Source organism: Vigna umbellata, chromosome 6 (assembly GCF_029865625.1).
Source record: "Vigna umbellata cultivar VRB3 chromosome 6, Vumbellata_1.0, whole genome shotgun sequence".
In the NCBI taxonomy this organism is placed as follows: Eukaryota; Viridiplantae; Streptophyta; class Magnoliopsida; order Fabales; family Fabaceae; genus Vigna; species Vigna umbellata.
In genome coordinates this window covers 35,458,252-35,483,551 of record NC_142170.1, presented here as the reverse complement: position 1 = coordinate 35,483,551, position 25,300 = coordinate 35,458,252, and the positions used below count along the sequence as shown (strand labels likewise).

General features: G+C 32.7%; 1 protein-coding gene and 1 pseudogene across 1 annotated transcript; both read right to left on the bottom strand.

Annotated features, from left to right (window-relative positions):
• Positions 1-4,993: 4,993 nt before the first annotated feature.
• Positions 4,994-5,892, bottom strand: LOC148197340 (RING-H2 finger protein ATL40-like). Its single transcript, XM_088093323.1, has one exon. It carries the CDS (start codon positions 5,738-5,740, stop codon positions 5,063-5,065), a length of 678 nt encoding a protein of 225 aa, XP_087949449.1. The 5' UTR covers positions 5,741-5,892; the 3' UTR covers positions 4,994-5,062.
• A 16,302-nt stretch (positions 5,893-22,194) lies between these two features.
• On the bottom strand, positions 22,195-25,178 carry LOC148197339 (transcription factor TCP4 pseudogene; annotated as a pseudogene).
• Positions 25,179-25,300: the final 122 nt, after the last annotated feature.

Sequence of the window (25,300 nt, the reverse complement as noted above, 5' to 3'; positions counted from 1 at the left end):
AAATAATTTAAATAATAATAAAATTTAAATATAAAAAAATATTTGTTCCTCATACTTAAATAAAAAAAATTATAATTTATTACATAACAATTATACACTAAAAAAATAATTGAAAATATTTCGGGTGTATAAGATTTATTGTTCACTTCAAACAATCTTTCTTACCCTTCAATTCTTTTTCTTACTATTTATTTGTTCCAAATTCATTTGCTCCAAATGATCCGTAGTATCAATTACCAATTAAAGATACTCTTATGTGTTTAAGTTAGTTTTTTATCCGAACCATTAGCATTTAATGTTATAATAAGTGTAATATTAAAAGTTTCAAAAATCATATCTTTAACTTTTTTATAAGTTTTTTCATATATTTCTTATTAAAAACAGTTTAATTTCGATCTAATTTTATTAAATCTTATTACTAACTGTTTGAATAATTAATTGAATCTTAAATGGATATATTTGACAATCAGTTTGAGATTATTCGAGTTATGAGTAACAATAGATACACATACATTAAGGTTATTTTCTATCTACAATTAATGACTTATAGTGTGGTTTTCTTTTAATTTTCGAATATAGTTATTTGCGGTCAATACTTTGACACTTGTTCTAAGCAATTTAAATTTCAATAATTATATTTTTATTTTATTATAATGCATTTTGTACCGACAGGTCCTCCCGGCATAGAGCGAGCGAGCGGATAACACAAGAACGTCCTCCCTGGACGAGCGCCAAGGCCGAACGTCCACCCATTTAAGCAAACAGGATCGAGCGTCCAATATAATGGGACCAAACGTCCTTCCAGGTCGAGCACCAAGGCCGAACGTTCACCCATTTAACCGAACAGGACTGACCATTCAATGTGAACGTCCAAGCAAACGTCCGACTGCACAGGGACCCAACCACCCTCCTAGGTCGACCACTAATAAACCGAACGTTCAACAGGGCGGCCACGCCCAAGGGCCTCAACATCTCGGTCTAAATCCTCAGCTTCGAATAGCTTGAATAGGCATGACTGGTACTCTCCCGTCTACTTACAAACAAGCACAAAGGACCTAAAAAGGAAAAGCACGGCTGGGATCTCGTTCCCTTTAATGAGAACCGTCTAAGAGAACCCCTCCACATAATAGAATTATGCTCGGGCTTGGGGGACTTATGTACCAGTAGGACCGGACGCCGTACGGAAAGACACACACGTCGCCAAACGGACCGGCCGCCCATGTCATCCTCCTGATTGTCGAGAAGGTGTCAATGCGGACGCCCATTTATGTACCAGCAGGATCGGGCGCCGTACGGAAAGACATCCGCGAGCGGTTAACACTGCCGCCTGCCAATGTACCGACCGGTACTCCGTAGTCATGGACCGAGCGTCCACCCTGGCCGAGCACCAAGGCCGAACGTCCACCCAAACAGGACCGAGCGCCCCCCGGGCTGAGCACCAGGACCGAACGTCCACCCAAACAGGACCGAGCGTCCACCCGGACCAAGCACCCGGGCCGAACGTCCAATGCGACCGGACAGCAAAACCAGATGGCCGCCCACCTAGGTTAACATCCCTGGCCGGCCATCCTTCCTAACCTACATGGTTAAAGGGTGTGATTGGATCATCATCAGGCCCACTAAAGGTAAAAGGGTCGTTATCAGGCCCATTTAAGGTAAAAGTCCATTACAATCAGTATAAATAAAGGTTCAGGTATGGGTTCCAAAAAAAACTTTCCTTACGATGCAACACATGCATCACATATTTCTATGTCATATTACTGACTTGAGCGTTGGAGTGCCTTTGACAGGTACCCGACCACCCGTCTTGGAGTAGGAGAACCACCCACTGGGAGCGCATAGGGACAAACCCGTCCGGCCTCCAACTTAGAGCGTGGAGTAGCGTCAGTCCGCCACTGTGTCGCCTGCCACATGCATGTCCGGCCTTCTTCAGCTCGTGGGATTCAGAAACGTTCGCCCGATCTGCATCAGTTAGTGAGGAAGCGTTCGCCAGCCTTCACCGTTCGTTATCGTCCGCCCAACAAACTTGTGTGTTTTAACAGGGTCCTCACGGATTCGGTCGAAACACATTTATTTTTTCTTATGGAACTCGTTTACTCGCTTTGTTTAATAGTTTGATTTATAAATATGTGATGATGTGAAGGTTCTAAGGTTAACGGGTGAAGGGAGGAAGATGGCGGAGAGGTTTTCTTAGTATGAGAAAAATAAGCATCTTTTACGAAACATGATTATGTTTAAATTAATTATAATTGCTTATTTAGGATTAGAATTTTAAAAACATATTATGTTTTTTTTTTCTTTCTTATTTTATAATTTTAATGTCATAAATTAATTAAACATCTTATTGATTTTAACAAAAAGAAGAAGAAGATGATTTATAGGTTATGCTCTACTGCTCGCTTTAAAACTTGTGTTTAGTGATTTATATTGAATTTAGAAAATAGTTTTATATCCAATTAGTATTCACAAATTATCTAAGGTAACTGTTTGAAAGATAAACTTATTGGTTTTATGACATCTTCTTAGGAGCATCTTCCCTACACCTCATCCATTTCTTTCTGTATCTCTCATTTTACACATTTGCCCTTTATTCATTAAATTATTTATTAAATCAATAAAAATTAATAATAAGTTAATGATTTCGTAATCACCAGTAACCCTAAATATCATTTTGTTGTTCTACATGCACTCCTTCCCTCTTTTTATTTTTTTGACTTTAAAATAAAATAACAAACAAATAAAAATGAAAAGATATTTCAAAAACATATTCAATATTATTTAATCATAAAATATAACTAAAAATAAAATTTTAAAAATATATAAATATAAAATATTAACAAAAAACTATATAAAATATTAACCAAAATAAATTAAATATCCTAACATAATATTTCATACACATATTTTTTAAACAAAAATTTAATACTATAAATAAATATCAAAAATCTAAATAATAAATAATAAAAGAAATATAATTTATAAATTTTAAACAAATTTAATTAAATATAATAAAAGAAAATAAAGTAATACACGAAACCCTACCACAGGTCCAACTGCGGCGACCGTCAACCGCAACTCCAAGTGTGGTTCTCATCCCTCCCAATCACACTTCCATGTACGGCGGCCGCAGTTCCATGTGCGGCGTTCGCAATTTCAAGTGCGGTTAAGGCCTTAATTTCTCCCATCAAAAACGAATTAAAGAGATCAAATACGAAACAGAGAGATAAAAATGAAACAAGCACATATTTTATCACACTCAATGCATCATACAATGACCTTAAGGAAATCTGCCCTTAAAGTTAACTTTCTGAGAAGAAGAAAATCCACACTGTTGTATTAGAAGAACTTAAAAATAAATGAAGTTGATGATGAGGGAGGAGAAGAGGAATGCGGAAGGACAAAAATGTGAGCTTAAAATGAAATGCGACAAGGAGATGCAAGGAGAGACAAGGAGGAGGAAGGGATGAAGGGGTGTAGGGTTTACAAAATAATCTGAAGGTAAGACTGAACTCAGTTAGGAAGGAGTGTAGGGCTTACAAAATAATCTGAAGGTAAGACTGAACTCAGTTAGGAAGGAGTGTAGGGCTGTTACTTCAATTTAATCATTAAATAGGTCAACTTTTTTATAATAAAATATTCTTTCTAAAAGGGTAGAATTGTAAATAAAAAAAGAAAGGAGGCGGATGATGTTGAGGCACAGGGATAACCTCTCTCTTCATAGATAGTTTTCTTCTCTTAAAACTTTATCCAACTTTTTTATTTCATATATTACAATTTTAGAATCGATAAAATAGTTTCAAACTAATAAATTTATTTGTCAACATTAAGTATAATGAGAATGAGAAGTATTATATCTGAAAGGTTTCATCATCTTAAAATCCAATGAATTTAATAGACAAAAATCCATATATATAATAGAAGTATTAACATTGTCAAACAATTAAAAATTATGATGTGCGTTATTAGTTTTGAAATAATTATTAATTATAAAAGTTAAGAATAAATTGAGATCGTCAACCTTCTTATATAAATGATTTTTTACTGTTTAAAAGTTTAGCCAACAAGTTTTTGAAGAATTGTTGGGTTTATAAGTGATACCCTACTTACTGCAGACCTTGAAATCAGGAATGGAACTACAAATAAATGGTTAAGGGGCACATAAATATGTAAACATACATAAATATTCATACATATATATATAAACTATTTTCTTCTTCTTTTTTTCAAGTATTCAATGAAAATTTTTCTTCTTGAAATCTTAAATTCTTTATCATAAAATTATAAATAAAAAAATTTATTAAGCTTTGTTTTATATATATGTTTTTAATTAAAATGATGGCATTCTTATAATCATAAATATATGCTTTAATATTTATACCAACAAACTAAGTATTGAAATAGATTATGTTACTTTAAGTCTATAAAATTTTGAAAAAAAATCATACTCTCTAAAGTGAAAATCATATTAAAAAAAATAACTTACAATCGTATTTCAATTTTAGTTAAAGATATTTAAATTTCATTTAGAAAAAATCAAATGTATGAATTGTTATTCTATTACGACTAGGTTTGTGCAGTTACATTTATAGGAACAAGTCAACAAGAATCCCAAATACTGAGGATCTTGATTTTTGACTTCCCACCGAAACATATGACTATGGTAGTAATAAGGCACCGGTAGAAACAAAACAAACACAAAAATCACTAATTAATAAATTAATTAATCTTAATTTTCTAATCAGCCCACATGGACTACACCTAATCTACCAATATTATATCTCCCACGCTAATTCGGCTTACCAAACACCAAATCCTTTTTACAAAGTTTATTAATTAATTTAATATATATAATAAGACAATAAACAACCAAATCACTCGTATATGACTCTCATCTGCAAAATTATTCATTAAAAAAATCACTCATATTTCCAAACCTTGACAATTTTATGCAAGCTGTATTATGTTGAGAAAATGAATGAACAAAAAAAAAGTATCAAAAAAGAAAAAAAAAAACAAATACATACATATGTACGTACATGGTAGTACCTCAATAATGAATCTATCACTGTCTCTCTAAGTCCTGTTCAACATCATCATGCGCAGAAGGTTGGAGTCTCCTCAACGATCTCTCTCTGCTGAGAATTCTTCGAAATGAACTCAACCTAGAATTGGAGCCGTTGATTTTAGGCGACCCATTACCACCGTCGGACGTTCCTTCCACGTTTTCGAACAATACCGGGGCGGTGGGAAGAGCCAACCGGGTGGGATCCTCGCGCTGGACCGGTTCAAGTCGGAGCGGTTCCGCTTTGGATCGACAAATGGGACACGTGGAGTGTGAGGCGAGCCACTTGTCGATGCAGCCGACGTGGAAGCTATGCTTGCAATTAGGAAGGAGTCTGACATGTTCTCCGTCTTCGAGAACGCTCAAGCAGACGGCGCACTCAACGGCGTCGTTCTGTTGTTTGAAGGGGAAGGTGGGGAGAGCGGTGATGACTGCAGGGTCGAGGCCGGCGATTGGCGGTTGGGCTTGCGCGTGAGCCACGTTGAGACTGAGTTGGTATATGGTGCTTCGGCGGCGAGTTTGACGGCGCAGAAAAAACCTTGCGTAGATGTGAAGAGCAAACACTAAAACTAGCACGACTGATAGGGAAACTATGGCGGTGATTAGTATCCTCCGGTTGAAGTCATTGTGGTTCTGGAAAAACGGACTGCGGTCGTGATCGTTGTCGAAGTAACTCATGGCTGTGTGAGAAAGAAAGAGAAGGTGTTGGTGATGAACATTGAAGAGAAGAATGTGTTTTGGGTTGGGTATTTATATATGAGAACTTTGTAAGAACAATGAGTTGGTGGTGTTGTGTTGCAGTTGGAAAAAAATGGTGTTTTCCTATTGGATATTTTACTTTCTTCTTCTCTTGTGTGGCTACAAAAGTCCAAGGTTGTAACTAACAAGAAACTCACATTTCGTCAAGGCTTTTGACTGTTGAACGTTGACATTGCTGCTCCCTTTAGGGTAAAAAGTAAAACGATGGGAATGGGAGTGTAGAGAACGTTAGGTAAATGTAACTGTAACTGTAAGAACAAAACCACTGTTCATTAAACTTATTTATTGATTTTTAAATATTAAATATATACTGTTTAATTAGAAAAGGATGAGGGAAAATGGAGGGAGGGGTTCTTGTGAAAGTTGACTGCCGCAAATTTAGAAAAAGAAAAAAGGAAAAAAGATAAAGCTAACGTAAAATCTTGTACGTATTATTTTGAAGTATGAACGCTAAACATATTTCACACTTAGTTAATAATACGCGTGAATACATAAAAAACCTTTCTTAATATTTCAACGTCAAAATCCAAATTTTTGGTTTGAAGAGGTTTTAATCTTTAGAAAATTTCCAATTTCAAATAATTTTAAAACGATTAAATTTGAGAATTTTAAATTATTTAATTCTTATAAAATGTAAACTACGTAGTAATTTTTATAATTATATATATCCCAAACCTACCCAAATAAGATTTGGGTGTTACTCCCTCCACCACCACAACTTGCTTCCTCCACCACCCCATTCCCCTTTTACCCTTTTCTTTATTTTTTTATTCTTATTTTACCCTTATTAAAATTTCAGGTTAATATTATTTAAAATCTCACGTGGACATTCATTCTCTTTATCATTCTTCCATCTTTCTCTTTATTATTTTTCCCAGGTTGTCTCTTACGTTTCACTACCCTTGGGTTGTCTCTCATGTTTCACTTCTTCTCTCTTTTATAGAATTGTGACGTGAGAGTGTGGTGGACTTTGTGTTTAGTAAGATTGAAAGTGGGAAAAGCAATTCATCTTCAGCCGTGAGTGTTGTGGTGCTTCAAGGTGCTGGTTGGCGTGAAAGGTTCAGAGGCGTGAAGGTGCGTAATAAAACCCTAAAATATAAACTGTATAATCTTTAAACGGATGTGAGCATCCGTCAACGGATGTCAACATCCATTTAAGGGAAAACGGATGTCGACATTCGTTTTCCCTTAAAGGGATGTTGACATCCGTTTTCCCTTAAACGGATGTTGACATCCGTTTAAAGATTATACGATTTATATTTTACAGTTTTTTTTATATTAATTTTGAAGATATTTAAATAATATAATTTATTTTTTTAGATATATTATTTTTGAATATATTTTGATGTATTTTAATAATGTATTTTTGAGGATCTTTATTGTTATTAGTATACACCACCGAATCGCTGAAGGAGGAAGAAAACATATATGGAGGAAAAATGGAAGATGAGAAACGGATGTGATGGAGTTTGGGTGAGAATCTGAGAGGGTTGAGAGGTGGGTGAGAAGGGGTAGAAAGATAGATTTTAGGGTTAAAGTAAATAATTAGGATTAAAAAGTAAAAAGGTTATTTTTGTAATTATAAAAGGTTAGTTTTGTAATTCAAAAATTATGTAATAGGATTGGGGAGGTGGAGGGAGAAAATGTGGTGGTGGAGGGAGTAACACCCATAAGATTTTAAGTTTTTTTCTTCTTTAATTACTTTAGGTGGTGGACCAAAAGATTATGTGTGTGGGAATACGGCTACGTACACATTATTCCACGTGTTAGAACATTTGTGATTTTCTTAGAAATTAGTACTCCAATTTACGAATATTTGAATCTTAAAGTCAAAGCCAGGACACATAACATAAACTACCTTTGCACTGAGTCATCTTTTATGACTATTTAAAGTCTTTGAAACTGACAGAAAAACAAAAGTTTGTTTTTATAAAATAATTTTAGTTCTGCAAATTTAACTTTAATTTTCTTTCTTATTACCTTTTGATTTATAACGTATTATATTTTTTCACCTTGATTAAAAAATTCAATTTTAGTCTTTAAAACAAGTTCAACATTATTACAAAAGTAACTTTAAGAATAAACAAGAAGTTAAATATTTTAAAATTTAAAGACAGTAATCATTGTGAAAATTGAAAAAAAAAATCAAATTTATAGGACCAGAAAGATGTTATTTAAATTTTCTTTGTACAAGTTAATGCAATTTATTGGGCCATTTATTATTTGTAGATAAATGCTAAGTTGCTCAATGCAATGTGTTTCATCTTAATTAAAAATATAATTAAACAAATTAGACTTTTAAAATACATATTTTAAGAAAATTATGCACCAGACTTTTAATATAATAAAAATTGTGTTTTAGAATTAATAGTGTGTTTAAAATAGTGATATTTAACTATTTTATTCTTAAAAGTTTAAAGTATAAATAGAGTTTTTTATAAATGAATTTTTATTTTTTCTAAAAAAAAATTTAGAACTCTTTTCCTTCTCTATATTTCCTTATCTACGTTTATCTGTTTTAAAGATTAAAGACAGCTAAGGTGATATTTGAGACGAACTTTCCACTTATGTCTGATCAGCTTCACCAATAGAGTAAATTAGTTTTCTGCCCATTTTATTTGTTTGTATGTTCTTTTTGTGCATGTGGACCATTTTGGTTCGCATGTAGGGTTTGAGTTCTATGTTGATCAGTGGTCCTAATTGTGTCATGATCATGTTTATGTTGTTCAAAGGAGTATAGAGCTTCATGTGTGTCTGGAGGTGGTTTTAGGAATTCTAGAGTGTTTGGTCTGTCTTTCAAGCAAGAGAAACTAATTGCATGATGTTTAAATGGATAATTTGTAATTGTTAATTGTATGCTTGTATAATATTTGGTTTATGTGATTATTTATCTAATGAAATATGACAAATGGAGTTGAGTTAGAATTTCATTTGGTTTACATGAATTGTATTTTGGTATTTGGTATGTTATCATGTTGATAGTGCAATTGGGATGAATTAAACAATTGAATAGTGTATAATTTGATGGTTGATATGTTTTGACATATGTGATTGTTGTTGAACTGATTTGCAGGACTAGAATGATAAATATCAGCATAATTATGTTCTGCAAAATTATGTAAACTCACTAGGCGATAATTTTATAATTTGTATGATTTTATAACTTTATTGCATTATAATTTTAAAATTTTAAAATTTTCTAATTGGATAATTTTATAATTTTATATTTTTTTAATTTTAAAATTTTATAATCCTATAATTTTATAATTCTATAATTTTTTAATTTCATAATTTTTTAATTTTTTAATTTAATAATTCTATAATTTTTTTATTTCATAATTTGTTTAGTTTCATAATTTTTTAATTTGTAATTTTATAATTTCATAATTTTATAATTTTACATTTCTTAATTATGTAGTTACATATTTTACATTTTTATTGTAAAGATCAAGAAAATGATATATTAGAATTGATAGTAATTTGAAAACAGAGATACTTAATTATTTTAATATTAAAAATATTTAGTAAAAAGTTTTTTTTATAAATGACTTTCATTATTTTAAAACATATTATTTCTCTAGAAATTTCTCATCAAAATTTCTCTAACTTCTCTTTACGAATTTTTTCTGTATGTTTATCTGTTTGAAGATTTGAGATAGTTGGAGAGATCCTCCTAACTAGCTATTCAAGTTGGACCGATCAGTTTCTCTCATAACAAAAGTTAGTTTTCTACGCCTTTTCGCTTGGTCCAATATGTTTTGTTGTTGCATGTTGTCATTCTTTTGGTTGCATATATTGTTTAAGTCATCAATATGAGTTTTTACTAATAAGTGATATCCTGATCATTTTTGTGATGTTTCTATGTGAAGATAGAGCATCATGTAGAGCTAGAGACGTTTTGGTATTTTTAGAGTTGTTTGGGTTGGGTCACACAATATTCCTAAATTATATAAATGTTGAAGTTACTAATTGTATGATTGTATTGTGATTTTCGTTATTGAATGAGTTGTGTGATGAGTTTTATCGGTTGCATGAGGGGTTATGGTCCTAAATTGCATAATCTGAGTTGTATGATGAAATTTGAAAATATTGTCTTGATGTCATTGGAATTGTGATGTTTAAGTTAATGTATGTTGTATAATTCGAAATGGTTTGTCTTTATCTTGGTATGTGTTGTTGGACTAAAGTGGTATTGGTGGAATAACATATATTTATAGAATTATGTTATGAAAATTTATGTAGACTCGTTAGACAAGAGGTTGCGTCACTGGGTGATGACAAGGTCATAGAGTCATTGATTGTGTAGTCTTTGGACAAGGATATACTCATTGAGTGAGTCTAGAGTAAGAGAGTTTATTGACTCGGTTGTCGCTAGGTGTGTCAACTCTTCTTTGGATGATTTACTCAATTGTGTAGTCTTTGGGCAAGGATATACTCATTGATGAGAAGTCTTGCCGCTAGGAGAGTGGACCTCCAAGCACTACTCACTAAGTGAGTGATACCCTCGTTAAGCGAGACTAGCAGAGTTTCAACCATGTCTATGTTCACTTTGTTTGAATGTTTTATTGGATCCTATAAGTTGTTGCAAGGATTATTTGTGTATGTGATTTGTATGATGATGGTTGGTACTAATTCAAGGAGGATTAATATTTAGTTTAATTAATGTACGCATTAAAGTGGGAGTTCAGATTAATGTTATCTTGTAGCTCTAATAACCATTCAAGCTAGTGAAGTAAAATAAAGTATATGGTAAAAGATACAAGAGGTTCTAATCTAGGTTATTAAATTTATCATAACTCAAAACATAATTAAACCCTATTAGATTAATATATTTTTTATGCATGATTTATACTGATAGAATTTTAATTGTATGATAAATTTTAAAATATTTTTTTAAAACAAAGTTAGTAAATAACGTAATACTTTATGTAAATCGTCGTACAATAGTTTAAAGAGTTTGACAACATAAGGCAAAGAAAACACAGCTTGTATTATTTTATAATTAGAAAAAAAATCAAATAAATAAATAAAATCAAGATTCCGTTAGTTATTTGGATTATATTATATAATTTAAATATCACTTATGGAAAACACAAATTAAGGTTATTAAGGTTAAACCTTTGGAAACTTTTTCCTTTTTTTATTTAAGTTTTAACTGAATACTTTAATTAATAATATATTTTCAAAAGGCTGAAACGTGTTGAATCCTCTTTTTAATAGGGAAAGAGTGATCAAAATGGACTATTGTGCCGTGTATTCAACTATATTTATATAATATTTGAAAATTAACAGCTAATTCAACAAATAGTTGTTGAAATATCCAAGGTTACATTGATTAAATTTTTGTTTCATCAAAATATATTACCAACTCCGTGCAGAAAACGTTTGCATATAGTACTTGGTATTTTTGGAATGTCAACTAAAACAGATTTAATTTGTTGACTTAATATGTATTAAAAACAAATCGTTTTCCTAAGACAATTAATTCATTATATATATATATATATATATAGGGGTTTGCTAACGCGCGTACGCCTGTTTTTCAGTTGGTACATTTTAGCAATGTGTACCGGATTTTAGTAAACAAAAATACCCTTATATATCATGGATTCTAAGTTTTAAGGTTAATGGTATTTTTATAATTTTCATTCTCAAAACTTAAAAAATAAAGAACCCCTAAACCCTTACTGATCTCTCTCATTCCTCTCAATGCTTTCTCTTTCATCTCTCTCACTCCAACCTTTTCTCTGTCATCCCTACTGTAGCCCCACTTGAAAAAATCAGAAACACTTGCCTTTAAACAATTTGCCTTTGTAAAGAGTTGAGTCATTGACATATTCACCTTCAAGCAAAGGTTCATTCAAGATTTCTTCAATTTCACCATCTTCACTAATTTCTCTAATTTCATCATCTGCATATGTTGAATCATCATCTCTAAAAAACCCCTCCAGGCCAATTACCAATTCTTTCGGATGTCATTATGCTTATGAAAATTAGATGAAATTATATACGACAAAAATTATAAAATGAAAACTCATTATAAAGTCATTTTTTGTAAGAAATTGTTTAGCGACGAGTGTTTCTGAGGCCAATTACCAATTCCTTTGATGTCATTATGCTTGTGAAAATTAGATAAAATTAGATGAGACAAAAATTATAAAATAAAAACTCAAGTATTTCTGATTTTTTCCAGGTCAATTACCAATTCCTTTATGCTTGTGAAAATTAGCTAAAATTAGATAAGACAAAAATTATAAGATCAAAACTCATTATAAAATCATTTTTTTGTAAGATTGTTTAACGGCAAGTGTTTCTGATTTTTTCAATTGGGGCTACAGTAGGATGTTTCTGATCTTTTCAATTGGGGCTACAGTAGGGATGACAGAGAAAATATTGGAGTGAGAAAGATGAAAGAGAATGAGAGAAATGAGAGAGGTGAGTAAGGGTTTGGGTTTTTTTTTTTTTTAGTTTTGAGAATGAAAATTATGAAAATACCCTTAACCTTAAAACTTAGAATCCATGGTATATAAGGATATTTTTGTCTACTAAAACCCGGTACACATTGTTAAAATGTACCAACTGAAAAACAGGCGTACGCGCGTTAGCAAACCCCATATATATATATATATATATATTAATTAAGAGGTTAGAAAATTATGTCATTAAATTGACAGTATATTTAGTACATTTAAGATAATATATTTAGTACATTAAATTCAATTATTTTAATATTAAAAGTTTAAAATATAAATAATTTTTTTATAAATAGTTTCATTATTTTAAAATACATTATTATTCTAAAAACTTTTTTTCTTAAAGTTATTTTCTTTCTCTTTAGGTTTTCTTATTATTCGTTTATCTATTTGAAGATTGAGGACCGCAAAGGTGATTCTCGTGGCAAGCTCTTCACTCATGTTCAACCAATTTGTTCAATAGAGTAGGTTAGTTTTCTACCTCTTTTCTCGATTCATTCATTTTTTTTCTTTGTATGTGGTTCTTTTTAGCTTCACTACCGCATTACGAGGATATGGTACCGGTTGGTTTTGTTTATACGCACCGGTTTTACAACCGAAGCATATTCGGACGAGGTAATAAGACATTGGTTTTATGCCTTGGTTATCAACTGAGTCAGAAAAGAATGAATTATGCCTCGGTTTTTAGGTAACCGAGGCGGTAACTTGTTTTTTTTTTTAATTTATTCACTGTGAAATGATCTTCTAACGTTCCCAAAGCTTAGCCATCATCTCTTCACTGTCAACCAACAATAAGCCTGTTTCAGTAAGAACAACAACACAGAAAGCATACAAAGAACTCAAGGCTTCATTTTGGGGGTTCATAGCATAGTAAGAACTCAAAGCATGTTTCAGTAACAACAACAACACACGTATAAGCGAAGTCAAACATAATATCACACACACACAGAGAAGTTTCGAGAAGATTCTAGGCCTTCGCCGCAGGCAATGATTCGGAGGCCGTCGGGGGACCACTAAAGGTGGTTGATGCGGTCGGAGATCGTTTCACGTGCTCCAGATCGTGACGGTACCGGAGGCGTCGGCGGAGGCGACCCACTCGCCGTTGGGGGAGAAACACGCGATGGTGGCCGGAGGCTCATGATGACCACAAATCTGGCATTGGAGGCTCACGATGACCACAGATCTGGCATTGAAGGCTCACGATGACCACAGATCTGGCCTCCATGCGCGTTGCGAGTCCGACGGCGGGCAGAGGGATTGCAGTTCGGCAGGTGGTGGTGAGGATTCCGGCGAGGGTTCTAGCGGCGGGGATTTGGGCTTGACAGGGTAGGAAACTGGTTGGATGATGATGGGTTGGGAGGGTCTGGCGGGAGGATTTGAGTAAGAATCGGAGGAAGAGCAAAGAGAACTGGAGCCGTAGTGAGAACTGGAGGCACCGGTGTCAGTTGTCGGAGGAATAAGCGGCAGCAGCGAGAGAACTGGAGGCACCGTGGAGTCCTTGGAAGAAGCACCGGCGGAGGGAGGCACAGACCATCTTGGTGGCTCGACGGAGAGGCAAAGATGAGAGAGGCGTGCGAGAGAAAATCCCATGCGAGAGAGAAAGATAAAAGCCTTTTCAGATTTTTCAGATTTTAACCTAAAGGGGCAGCCCATTATGCTTCGGTTGGGCCTCTACATGAAGCAATAACGCATATTATGCCTCGGTTCTGAGTTGAACCGAGGTAATAGTGCTTTGTCAGAAAAAAAAAACTCCTTGGCAGTGGTGAAGTGACATGACTTTTATGCTTTGGTTGTCCTTTTACCCGAGACAGTAAAAGACATAGGCACCGGTTCAAAAATAACCGAGGCATATAATCACTCAGAATTTACAAAATTGCCACCGCGCTTTTATACGCTTCGGTTTCAGTAAAATCGAGGCGTATATAGCGCGTTAAAATAAATTTTTTTTACTAGTGCTTGCATATAGTGTTTGAGTTTTCTTAACTAGTTTGTGCTAATCAATGGACCTAATGGTGTATCATGATTGTGTTTGTGTTGTTCATAGGGAAAGATAAAACTTCATGTGCAATTGAAGGTGTTTTAAGAAGGTGTTTTCAAATGTGGCACATGAGGACGTAGACAAAAGAAGAGTGTTTTAGAAAGGGGGTGTAGGGTTTGAAGCATGAGATACGGTAGTGGAAGGTTTTAAAATGGTTCATCTTTTTTATAAAACAAAAAATACTGACTGACGCTGCTGACAGGGTACACTTGGAATTAAAAAAATTTGGAGGTACAGGATGAACTTAGTAAGGTATAGGAAGAAACACTCTTATATTTAACAATTTTATATTTATTTCATTATTTCATTATTTTTTATTTTGAATATTATAATTTTATAAGTTTTATTTAAATTTAAAAACAATTTTCGCTAAATACAATAAATCTTGGAATCGTCCTCATCTATTGAGATAAAATATTATTAGGTGACATCTAAACAGAGTGAAATTGTAAGATAATTATCAGTTTCAAAGTTAACATAAACATTTAACTGCATATACTCAATTGAAAATATTAAAAATTTTGAAGATTCAATATACTACAAAAATTTAATAGAAACTCAATTAAAAGTTTTCAAATTTATTAAGAATCCAAAACATAATTAAACCTTCTCAAAAATTATATTAAATTAATACCATTATTAAAATAAATAACTATACTATGCAAAATTATGTAAAATAAATTAAATAAAAATAGAAAATTAAAATAGAAAATCACATATAATTTTTTAAAATAAGTTTTTCAAAATAAAAAATCAATTAGTTTATTTCAAAAAAAATCAAAGAGTTGTAGAAAAGAAATTGTAGCGAAATGTTATTTAGTCCAAAGTTTTAGTGGAAACCATTTTTAATGACTTTTTTCTGAAAAGAAAAACACAAAAGCAATTAAAACAACAAAACAAAAGCGTGTTATCATGCACAATTTTAAAAAAGAAATATTAAATATATAGATATTATGATTTTAGACCCTATTTCTAAAATAAATAAATAAATAAATATGTGCTTCTGAATATGATTTCAATTTTAAAAATTTGTCTTCCCCCAAATTTATGGTTTTGGAAGTATAATTTCTTCATTTTTGAAATTGTACTTCCAAGCATAATTTACTTAAATGCACAAAATTTTAAAATTGTTCCATTTTCAAAACGATATAAAATTGCATCAGTTTGGTAAAAGAAACCTATTATTTATGTAATGCATGGACTATAACTAATTTAAGCATATACTAGTTTATAGACGACGGTATAAATATTGAAATAAACATATAAAAGGCCTCAAGCCCACATAACATAAAAAAGTTTAATGGAAGTTTTTTCCGCACCCACATGTTTTCCAGCTGCACCCATATGGGTTGTATAAAGATCTTTCTACCCTTAATGAAAATAAATAAAGCTCACGTTTTCTTTTTCTCTCTAGCACATTCTTCTTCTTCCATGTAGCAGCCCACAACCCCCTCGCCCTCTCATCTTTTTTAATTTGAGAGTTACTATTCAACCCATTGGCTGCTTATCTTTTCCATTTGCTTTTTTTATGTATGTTTTTCGAATTTGGTAATATAATTTTTTTTAATTATACATTTTCAAATATATTTTTTAATTAAATTTTAAATTATGCAATTTATAATTAATTTTTTATTTGAAAATGTATTCTAAATATATTTTAGAAATACATTCTAAAACTTTTACATTTATATTAACAAAAATTCATCAACATGAACATACATACTTATTTCAGGTTGCATTTTCCAAAGATTATAATATTTCTTACCTATATCTAAAAAAATATTTCCCTCTGTAAAATCACTTTAGGTCACAAAATAACGGTTATAACAACTAAACAATTTTAAAACTTTTTTTTTACTCAACAATGAATCATAATATGCATAATCCATCACAATTCTTCATACATCCATAAAAGAGTTTTAATATTCTTATTCATGTGGAACTAAAATAGAAGGTAGGAAGTCACAAGATATGTCTTTGTTACTAACAATGACATAAATGAACACATCCATATGAAAATATCCTTTAGATCTTTATAGAGTTCAAATGAAATTTGTTTCTCGTTCATTAGATAGTAACACAAAAATCAATCAATGATGTGGGCAACACACCTACTATCTTAAGTACAAATATCCTATATTTATCTGTTTTGTAAGTGTTGTTTATCAATAATACAATGCTAAATATGCATTCAATAATTTAACTAAATTGTGGTGGGTCCAAAACATGTTACTAACATTAGTGCAAAAATAGTTTTTTATAATGACTTATTATGCTGGTTATAATCCACCTAACTTAATAAGTGACATGGTGCAGAATTGTAAATATAATAAATTTTTCTATGTCAGTTATCACTATAATCAACATAGAAAGTGGGCATGGTAGCAATTTCATAATAAAGTAGAAGACTTTTTATGCCAATTATACTTGAACAAACATAGAAAGTGAGAACAGTAACAAATTTGTAAGAAATTAAAAGACTTTCTATGTCGATTATACCTATAATCGAAATAGGAAGTGAGCATCTATATTATTTTAAATTTTTAAAAATAGATATTGTGTCAGTTATTTACTATGGTTGGTATAGAATTTTACTTTTCTTTTTCCCTCTTCTCCTCCTTGCACTACACTTCATTGTTATACTCGCATTACTCTCCTCCCTCGCACTACTCTCTTTCCTCACACTTCTCTCCTCCTCGCGCCACTATTCTTGCTTGCATTAACTTTTGTCTTTTCCCTCTCGTTGTACTTGGTTGTCATTCTTGCTTTCTTCCTATCATGAGTGGTTGTTTTTGTTCTCGTAGAGGTTGCTCTCACTCTGGTTAGCCTTAAACCATAATTTGTTATTGATGTTTATTGGGACAATATCAAAATGTGTTTGCTATGTTGGTGCCAAAGTCCCAAAACTCATTGGAGGAGAAGTGTACAACGATAGTGGTATTGAAGGAAAAAAAAGTGGTGGTGAGAACACAGACCTCAAGGATGTAAACAAAGAGGCAGAGAAAGCGAAGTAGGGAGTGAATGATAGCGACAATGAGCATGAGGTCGGGGTATAGCGTGTCGTTTATGGTGGAGTTGGGGTTTCTTGGAGAATATAGGAATAGAATTAAAGTAATACTTTATATGTGGGTTGTAGCCTAACCAATAGTGTTGTTAAAATGGGTCACCCAATCCGGCCCACCACGGGTTGGTCATTTAGTGAGTCAACTTAATCTGGCTCATTTATTAGTGAGCCGAAAAAGTTTGAACTCGGCTCGACCCATCATGGGTTGGTGGGTTAAACAGGTTGGCTCACTTAATTACAAGTTTTTTCTTAAATAAAAAAATTAAAATTTTTTTGTAATTCAAATTTAAATAATTTTACTCTAAAATGATGTTAAACTCCAAAGAATATTTAAAATAAAAAATTAAGATACAACTCAAATATAATCCAAAAACAAACCCAAAAAGCGAATAAATAAGTTTATAATATTAATAATTTTTGTATCATTTATCCATTTATAAGATTAGAAACTTGAATAGATAAATTTGTAATATTTTTTTCTCTTGAAACATCTTTTTTCGTTATTCCCATTTATAATATAATAAAAAAATGTTAACTAATAATATTAAAACACAAAAATAATAAATAATTAAGTTAAACTAGGTGGGTTGGTGAGTCAGCCCGGCTCACCACGGGTCCAACCCGGCTCACCACGGGTGAACCGGGTTCTAAGTGAGCCGGGTTGAAAATTGACCCGTATAAAAGAATTTCATTTTTTGCAAACTCAACCCGGTCCAAACTCGTGGTGAGTCGAGTTGATCCGCAAGTTTTAACCTATTTTGACAGCTCTACAACTAGCATAGAAAGTAAAAACTTTCTTATTTGTCTTTATCTATGCCGGTTCCAAAACCAGCATAAAATGTCTTTTTTAACTAAAATAAAAAGTCTTTGTTGCATTAGTGTGATAACTTATGAAAACTCATTGCACTAACTCCACCTTTAGTAACATCATTAATTGTTGCATTCAATTCTATATCCTTTCAATGATCTCTTGTATCCATGTCTTGCATTATACACTTAACTTATTATTACGACATTATATTCATTATTCTTTTTTTAAAGTAAGTAATATGTTTCAAAGTAAGTTAAAATTAAAATAATTATTTAAAAACAATGAAAAGATAAAAAAAATATTTGGAACTTTTATTCTAGAGTGTATTATACACATCTAAGTATATTTCGAGTATAATGATATAAGACTTGTTCCTGATCGAGTACATGTCGACCTGCTACTGATCGAGTACATGTTGACTTGTTAAGTCGAGTATATGTCGACACATTAAGTCGACATATATTTGACCCATACATAAGTTGGAACACATTCCTATAAGCAAGATTGATAAACTATAATGGTCACAATTAAGCTAAGGAAAAAATTATGACTTCAAGATTAACATGAGATTAGGTAGTGTAGTTTATATCTATCTAAGTAAGAGTTCATAAACAGTAATATAATTAAATAACACGTTCTACCAAAGTACATTAATTATGTTTATTCATTATAACATTAACTATCTTCTAATTTGACTAATTTAAATAATAATATGTTTTCTATCGATGCAACTCTTGTCCATTTAGAAGATAATGAGCACTCAAACAGAAAATAAATTTCCCTTAGTTGAAAGCTTTTAATATTGGATAAAATCTTTTATATATATACTGAAGAATAAGTGGTTAAAAGATAATGACTTTCTATCTTGGAGCTTAAATTATTTAGAGTTAAAAATAGATTTAAGATTACAAATTAATTTTATACAGGAAAAGTCGAGGGAGAGACTTTTGACAGGTTGCAGTAGTTGTCTCTTCAAATATTTAAAGTAACTTTGTATTAATGTATTGTATTGGAGAAGTAGCAGAGAGACTATTAAGCATGGTTTATTTCACCTAATAAGCACTCCATCTAATACTTATAAATCATTCACACCAACATAATTTGATTTACCTGGAGTTACAGATAACAAATGTAAAAAAATAATCACAGACGACACCTTCTTTTTACTCCATGCCATAGCTATAGATTATTCATTGTTGAAAAGAACCAATTAATCGACAACACTACATGATATCATATTAACTCCTCGTTGATTCAGAGTGTTAACACTAATAGGGAAATTTTTTGCTAATTTGCTAAGAAATTATGTGACACATTCAGAACATAGATTTCTTTTCCTGTGAGTTTTGTATTAATTCATTTATAAAATAAGTTTGAGAACCAAAAGTTATTTTATTTTTCATGTTTTTATTCATATTTAATTCCTCATTTTTCTAAATTTCTTTCTAATATGTTCACCTTTGACAATCCCTGCATACAAACATTCTGTAAATATTTCATATCCCTATAAACGGGACATAAGTTATGTTTCCTAAATACACTAGTGTCTAATCATATATGAATATAAAATGTCTGACTACAAGATACTCACATTTATATGGGATAATATATGTTTTTATATAGGAATATAATATGATATTCTTATTTTAAGATCGGCACGCATTTAGAAAAGCATAAATATTATTACAACATAGTAATATATAATTGTAATGATTTATGTGAGAAATTTAATTGAGGTTTCAGAAGTTTATATGAAAATGAATGAGTATAATTACAATTTATTATCTTAATAATTACATTAAAAGTCATATTAATCTATCTATAACCCACGCCTCCATGTGTTATACTAATGAAGAACTTGAGAGTAATACAAAATTGTGACAAAACGTGGCAGCAAGTTGTTTGTCTTCTGCCGTCCTATAATCTTATAGGGTAACAGATTCATGCTTCTTTAGGTGAAGTTATCATAATTAAGATTCTAGCTAGATAGGATCAGCATTTAAATCATGTGACTCAATCTCTCATTTTTATTTTTATTTTTATTTTTTCTGTTTTCTAAAATTAAATTAAATTTAAAGTTTACTTATTAATAACATTAAATCATCATTAAAGTTAATAGAATTTAATATTTATTAAATTTATTTCTTATTAAATTGATATCAAATTATCAATTAATATATTGTCTTAGACTAAAAATATATAAATTATATATACCTCAACATAAAAAATATATATAAGAAGTTCTTATCTTCCAAATCGATGTTATGAGATTAATTAATAAGACCAATAACATTAAAACTACCCAAACAATACATAGCTATTTAAAGTCTGAAACCCCTACTTTCAAATTTATTTCACTTTCTGACTCTTTTAACATTTATCTAATTAGATTTCAAATAGTTTGATTAGGAAACTCTAAGAAATATATAAATAGTTTATATGGCTGGCTCATAAAAGTAATTGCAATATTCCATACATAAATAATTAGTGTATATAATTACTTTAATAAAATAAGTATTGATATATTTTCTCTTCAGTATAATAAGAAAATAAATTACAATATTAATGAAAGCATTAATTTTACTAATTTTGATTGAAATCCATTAATAGTTGGATAAACACAGTTTAGTAATTATCACATATTAATAAGTTTGATTGGAGAAGGTTTTTCATTCTTTTTTTTAATAAGTTTAAAATCTTTAATATTTTCTTCCAGATTAATTATTTGTTAATGTTAATTTTTCCTGCAATAAACACATAAAACAAACTAGATACTAAACACATCATTAACTATATATTAATCATTAACAAAATATTAATATAATTAAAGTTGTTATCACAAGACGATAATTTCTTTTGTTCTTATTATACTTAAAAATGAAACATAAACTACACTCATTATTTATCCATAATTAGTTTATGCCATCCATGACTACGAAGCTAAGAAAGAAAGAATGCAGAGGAATTTCGCACATTGACGTGGCATTACTTTCATCTGTCAAAGTTGTGTACGCAATTATTATATTTGACTTTGGAAAATCTCACTGCGATGCTCTCTTTCTCATCCTCTAATCTATCAAAAAATCCATTTAATAGAGCCTAATTTAGCACATTAAGTGCTTATGTAGCCTATTAAAGGCCTCTTAAGCATCCACACGGCAAAGCTACCTATGCAACGAAACACATTAGCATAAAGACTACTTTTTGGTAATGACAGTAAGTAGTTTTACGATCGAAGCAATGTCAAGTTAATATTTTTTAGGTACCAAAAAGATAACATGCGGGTTTTGGCTTGAATGTTTATAGGAAAAAGTGCTTCATTGTGAACATGATGTTAGTTTTTAGATCTTCTGCAATTGATTAAGCTAATTTAGGGACAGAGATTTTGTTAGAGGTTGCTAGGGTGATATGTTGTGAGGTAGGTGATTTTGGCTTCTCTGTTTTTATGTTGGCTGCTACTGTGTTGGCTCTAAAGTTGAAGAAGACGTTGTCTTTGTGTTTGCTTTTAACAGGTAGGATCTTAAATGCTTTTGGGGATAAAAGACTTGTTGTTTTTGTCATAGGGGTCTTTATAGTATGATTTGGATTGAGGGTTTATGTTTTGGAATCTAAGCTGAATTTTGTTTGTGCATACAAGAGTTGTCTGCATTTGTAATAAACACAAAGCAATAACCGACTCAGACAAAATCAAGCAAGCAAACATTTTATATAATTGCCATAAGAAATTTACTTTACTTCAAGTTTTGCCTATTGTATTAGGAATTACAAGCCATATGTAGTTCCCTCTTGATGGTTTTAGTTGAAATTGAAGGAGATGCAGAAATATAAAGCTACATGATTCGGGAAAGTGTTTTTGACTACTTAAGAGTTCCTTTAAATGTAGTTGGTGAAAAAAGGAAAGTAAATTATCTTTCTTAGACAGAGGAGAATTACTGCATCAAAACCATACTCGATTTAAGTTTTTCTTGAAGTGGGGTTCACCAAAAATCGACATAAACCTCTTCTGTTCACTTTATATCAGATGAACTATGCTATTCTTGACATTAACGAGGCCATATCAGTTACAAACCAGGAAATCCAACTTAAAGTGATATAAATTCAGCAAAGTGTCACGTAGAAATAATGCATAATACATAAATATCTTTTTTGTCAAAAGATATATAAAGCACCAACGTGATGGCTCCAATAAGGAGGGGAATGAAAGCCATAAAAAAGCTGAACCCAACCAGACAACTTGTGTAGATCATTCAAAACGTTTCCATCTTAATCTTCCCACGTTTTCTCAAGTCTGGTATACAATGCTCCTGCATAGCAAGATCCATGAGATGAATTTAAAAAGGAATAATAGTCAGTGAGGCAATAACTCTGTTACTCAATTTGCAGCTTTGCATGGGAAATGACTTTGATCGGTTTTCATTCTTTCTTCCATTAAAAACAAAAAGATGACATGTTAGCACAAATCACATAAAGTGGTCCCTTTACCCTTTCCTTTTTCTTTCTCTGAATGTTTACCATAACTGTCCAAGAAAAGAGAAATGGATAATCAGCAAAGTACTTGATAAATAAGGAACGGTGCAGCATTGGGCAGTTCACGTTTGTGTTCGATGATGAGAATTAGGAGAAGAAGATGATGTCTTGTCGGGACCTACACCGTGGCTCCCATCCTCGCCTTGAATTCTAGCTGGGATGCAGAACCCTGGCAATGCATCAGACAGAAACCTGCTGCCAAAGATGGAAGCCTGTTGAATTGGCTGTGACTTGTGATGTTCTGAGGAAGAAGCCATGGGAATGTCACTCCAAGGACGAAGTGATGGTGAGAAACTGGACTGAAGGGTCCCCCTTTGGGAATATGCAGCAGAAACACCTTGGCCTAGAAGCGCTGATGAGTTGACCATGAACCCAGTTCTGTTCATATCCGTGCCTGCATCACTGTTCCAAGTCAGAATCCTGGGGTAATTGGCTTCAAACCCCACTTGAGTTGAGCCAGAAAAGAGGGCTTGGTGATTGGAAGGTGTTTGTGTTTGGTTTGCATCTGCTTGGGACTGGCCATGAATCAGGCCAGGGTCTTGGAAGGAGTGGAGAGAAAGGCCAAGATCCTCAGTGGAGTTGTTGGTTCTTGAGATTATGTCAGGAGGGTAGGTTGGGAAATTGATGGAGGAGGTGGCAGTGGTTGTGGGAAAGAAGGCTATTGCATCAGTGTCAATAGGTGCAGGGATGAAAACTGAATGGTGGTTATCATGGTCCTCACCTAATTGCCGTTGCAGCTGAAAATTGTAACCAGAAGACTCTGATTGTTCTGCAATGGCCATGTCACTAGACCCTGCATTGGTATGGTTGTTCTCTGCATCTGCAGCGTTGGCAGTAGGGTGCCACGGAGGAAGCTCAGCGAGCTTGTCAATGGCATTCTTGGCCTTCTTTATGAGCCAGTCCACGGCCTTGCTCGGTCTGTCATACCCTAAACGATCCTGAACATCGTAGAACTGAATTGCCGTGTGCGCTGAGAGCCTAACCCTGCGATCACGAGGACCCTTTGCAGTGTAAACCTTACTGTGCCTATCTTTTCTACCTGTGGACCGAACAATGTGCCCTCCTTGGACCTGAACAATCTCTCCCCCAGTGCTCTTCATCCCCATTCCTCGGCTTCTCTACTCTGTCTTCTGCATAGCTACTCCCCTTTGAAGTTTCCACAACCTGATGAAGACAATTGACACCCCTACTTTATACGCTCAAAATACGTCCTCTCCCTTTTTGATTCTCGTGTCTACAGCCCGAGATTCAGATTCCTTTCCTTTTACACTCGTAATGGATTTCTTGTAGGTTTTTGTTGAGGTTGGTACTTCGCATGGTAGTACTGTAGTACGCTTTGGTTCTGTTTAGTTCCTGACACTCCTAAAACTGGTTACTTGTTGAGCCTTCATCAGCAGCTACGGAGAGTGTCCTGCTTCTGCCACTGCTGCTGATCCCAAAAATACCAAAACCTGCAATTGCAACCTCATTAGATTCCCTATCGGATAACACAAGCAAAACGGATTGAAACATACACTAGAAGAGAAAAGCTAATAGCTAAAGGCTTTCTTGGTGACTCACTCACGTGTCTGGTTTTTATCTAGACAGAGCTTGGGGAGTAAAAGGACAGAGTAAATTAGAAGATTGTTGGAGTTTGTTTACGTGAGCATCCCAAAATTTTGTGAAGGGTATGCAGATTTATTTAAAGTTTCAATGACTTGAAGTGGTCGTACTGAGAGGGTAAAAACACAAACTACAATAGGACATTGAAGTGTGTGAGTGATCCAGCTTTTGATTTGAGCTAAGGAGATGTCACATGGGGTTGGAAGAAAGAATAGAATAGAATAGGTGGAAGCAGAGTGAGGGAGAGAAAAAGAAAACGGTACCTGTGTGGCCTATGAGAGCTTGCTGATGCTTCTGCAAAGCGAGGCAGAGTGTGGTCAGACAAGAGATTAAAGTTGTTTTGGTCGTTTTTTAGCCCCACAAACACAAACAAATGTGTGTTTTGTTACGAACCCCAACTCAAGTTCAACCAACTCATCAACTTTCTCCTCAGTGATATATACTCACAAGCTCTTCCAAGTTGTTTAATGAGTCTATTGAAGGATGGTACGCTATGCTATGCTACGCTACGCTACGCTACGCTGTGGTAGTGGTGAGATATAATTAAGGTCATGGATGATAGAGAGGTAACTCTCGATTGCCATCTCTTCTACCCACACCTTTTTAAGCCTTTGATAATGACATCTAACAGCTTTTTTGCCTTCTTTCCTATCTGTAGTTTGCAGCTTCACTATTAAGAAATGTGTGATTTCACTAAAAGGAACGACAACATGCTCATTACGCTTTTTCTTCCAAATTAAATAACCAATGCTTCTTCACACATTCACAACACAACAAATTTTCCTCAGCAACACCAACGACAGCGGATACAACATGCACCAACCACCTTGTTCCTTATCAACCACTCGCAACTTTTCCCAACTTGTTCTACCAATTTATTACCGATAAATTTAATGCTCATAAACTTTAACATCCTTACATGGTCATGCGCGCTACTTGCATATCGATTGCAGAATCCTTCATC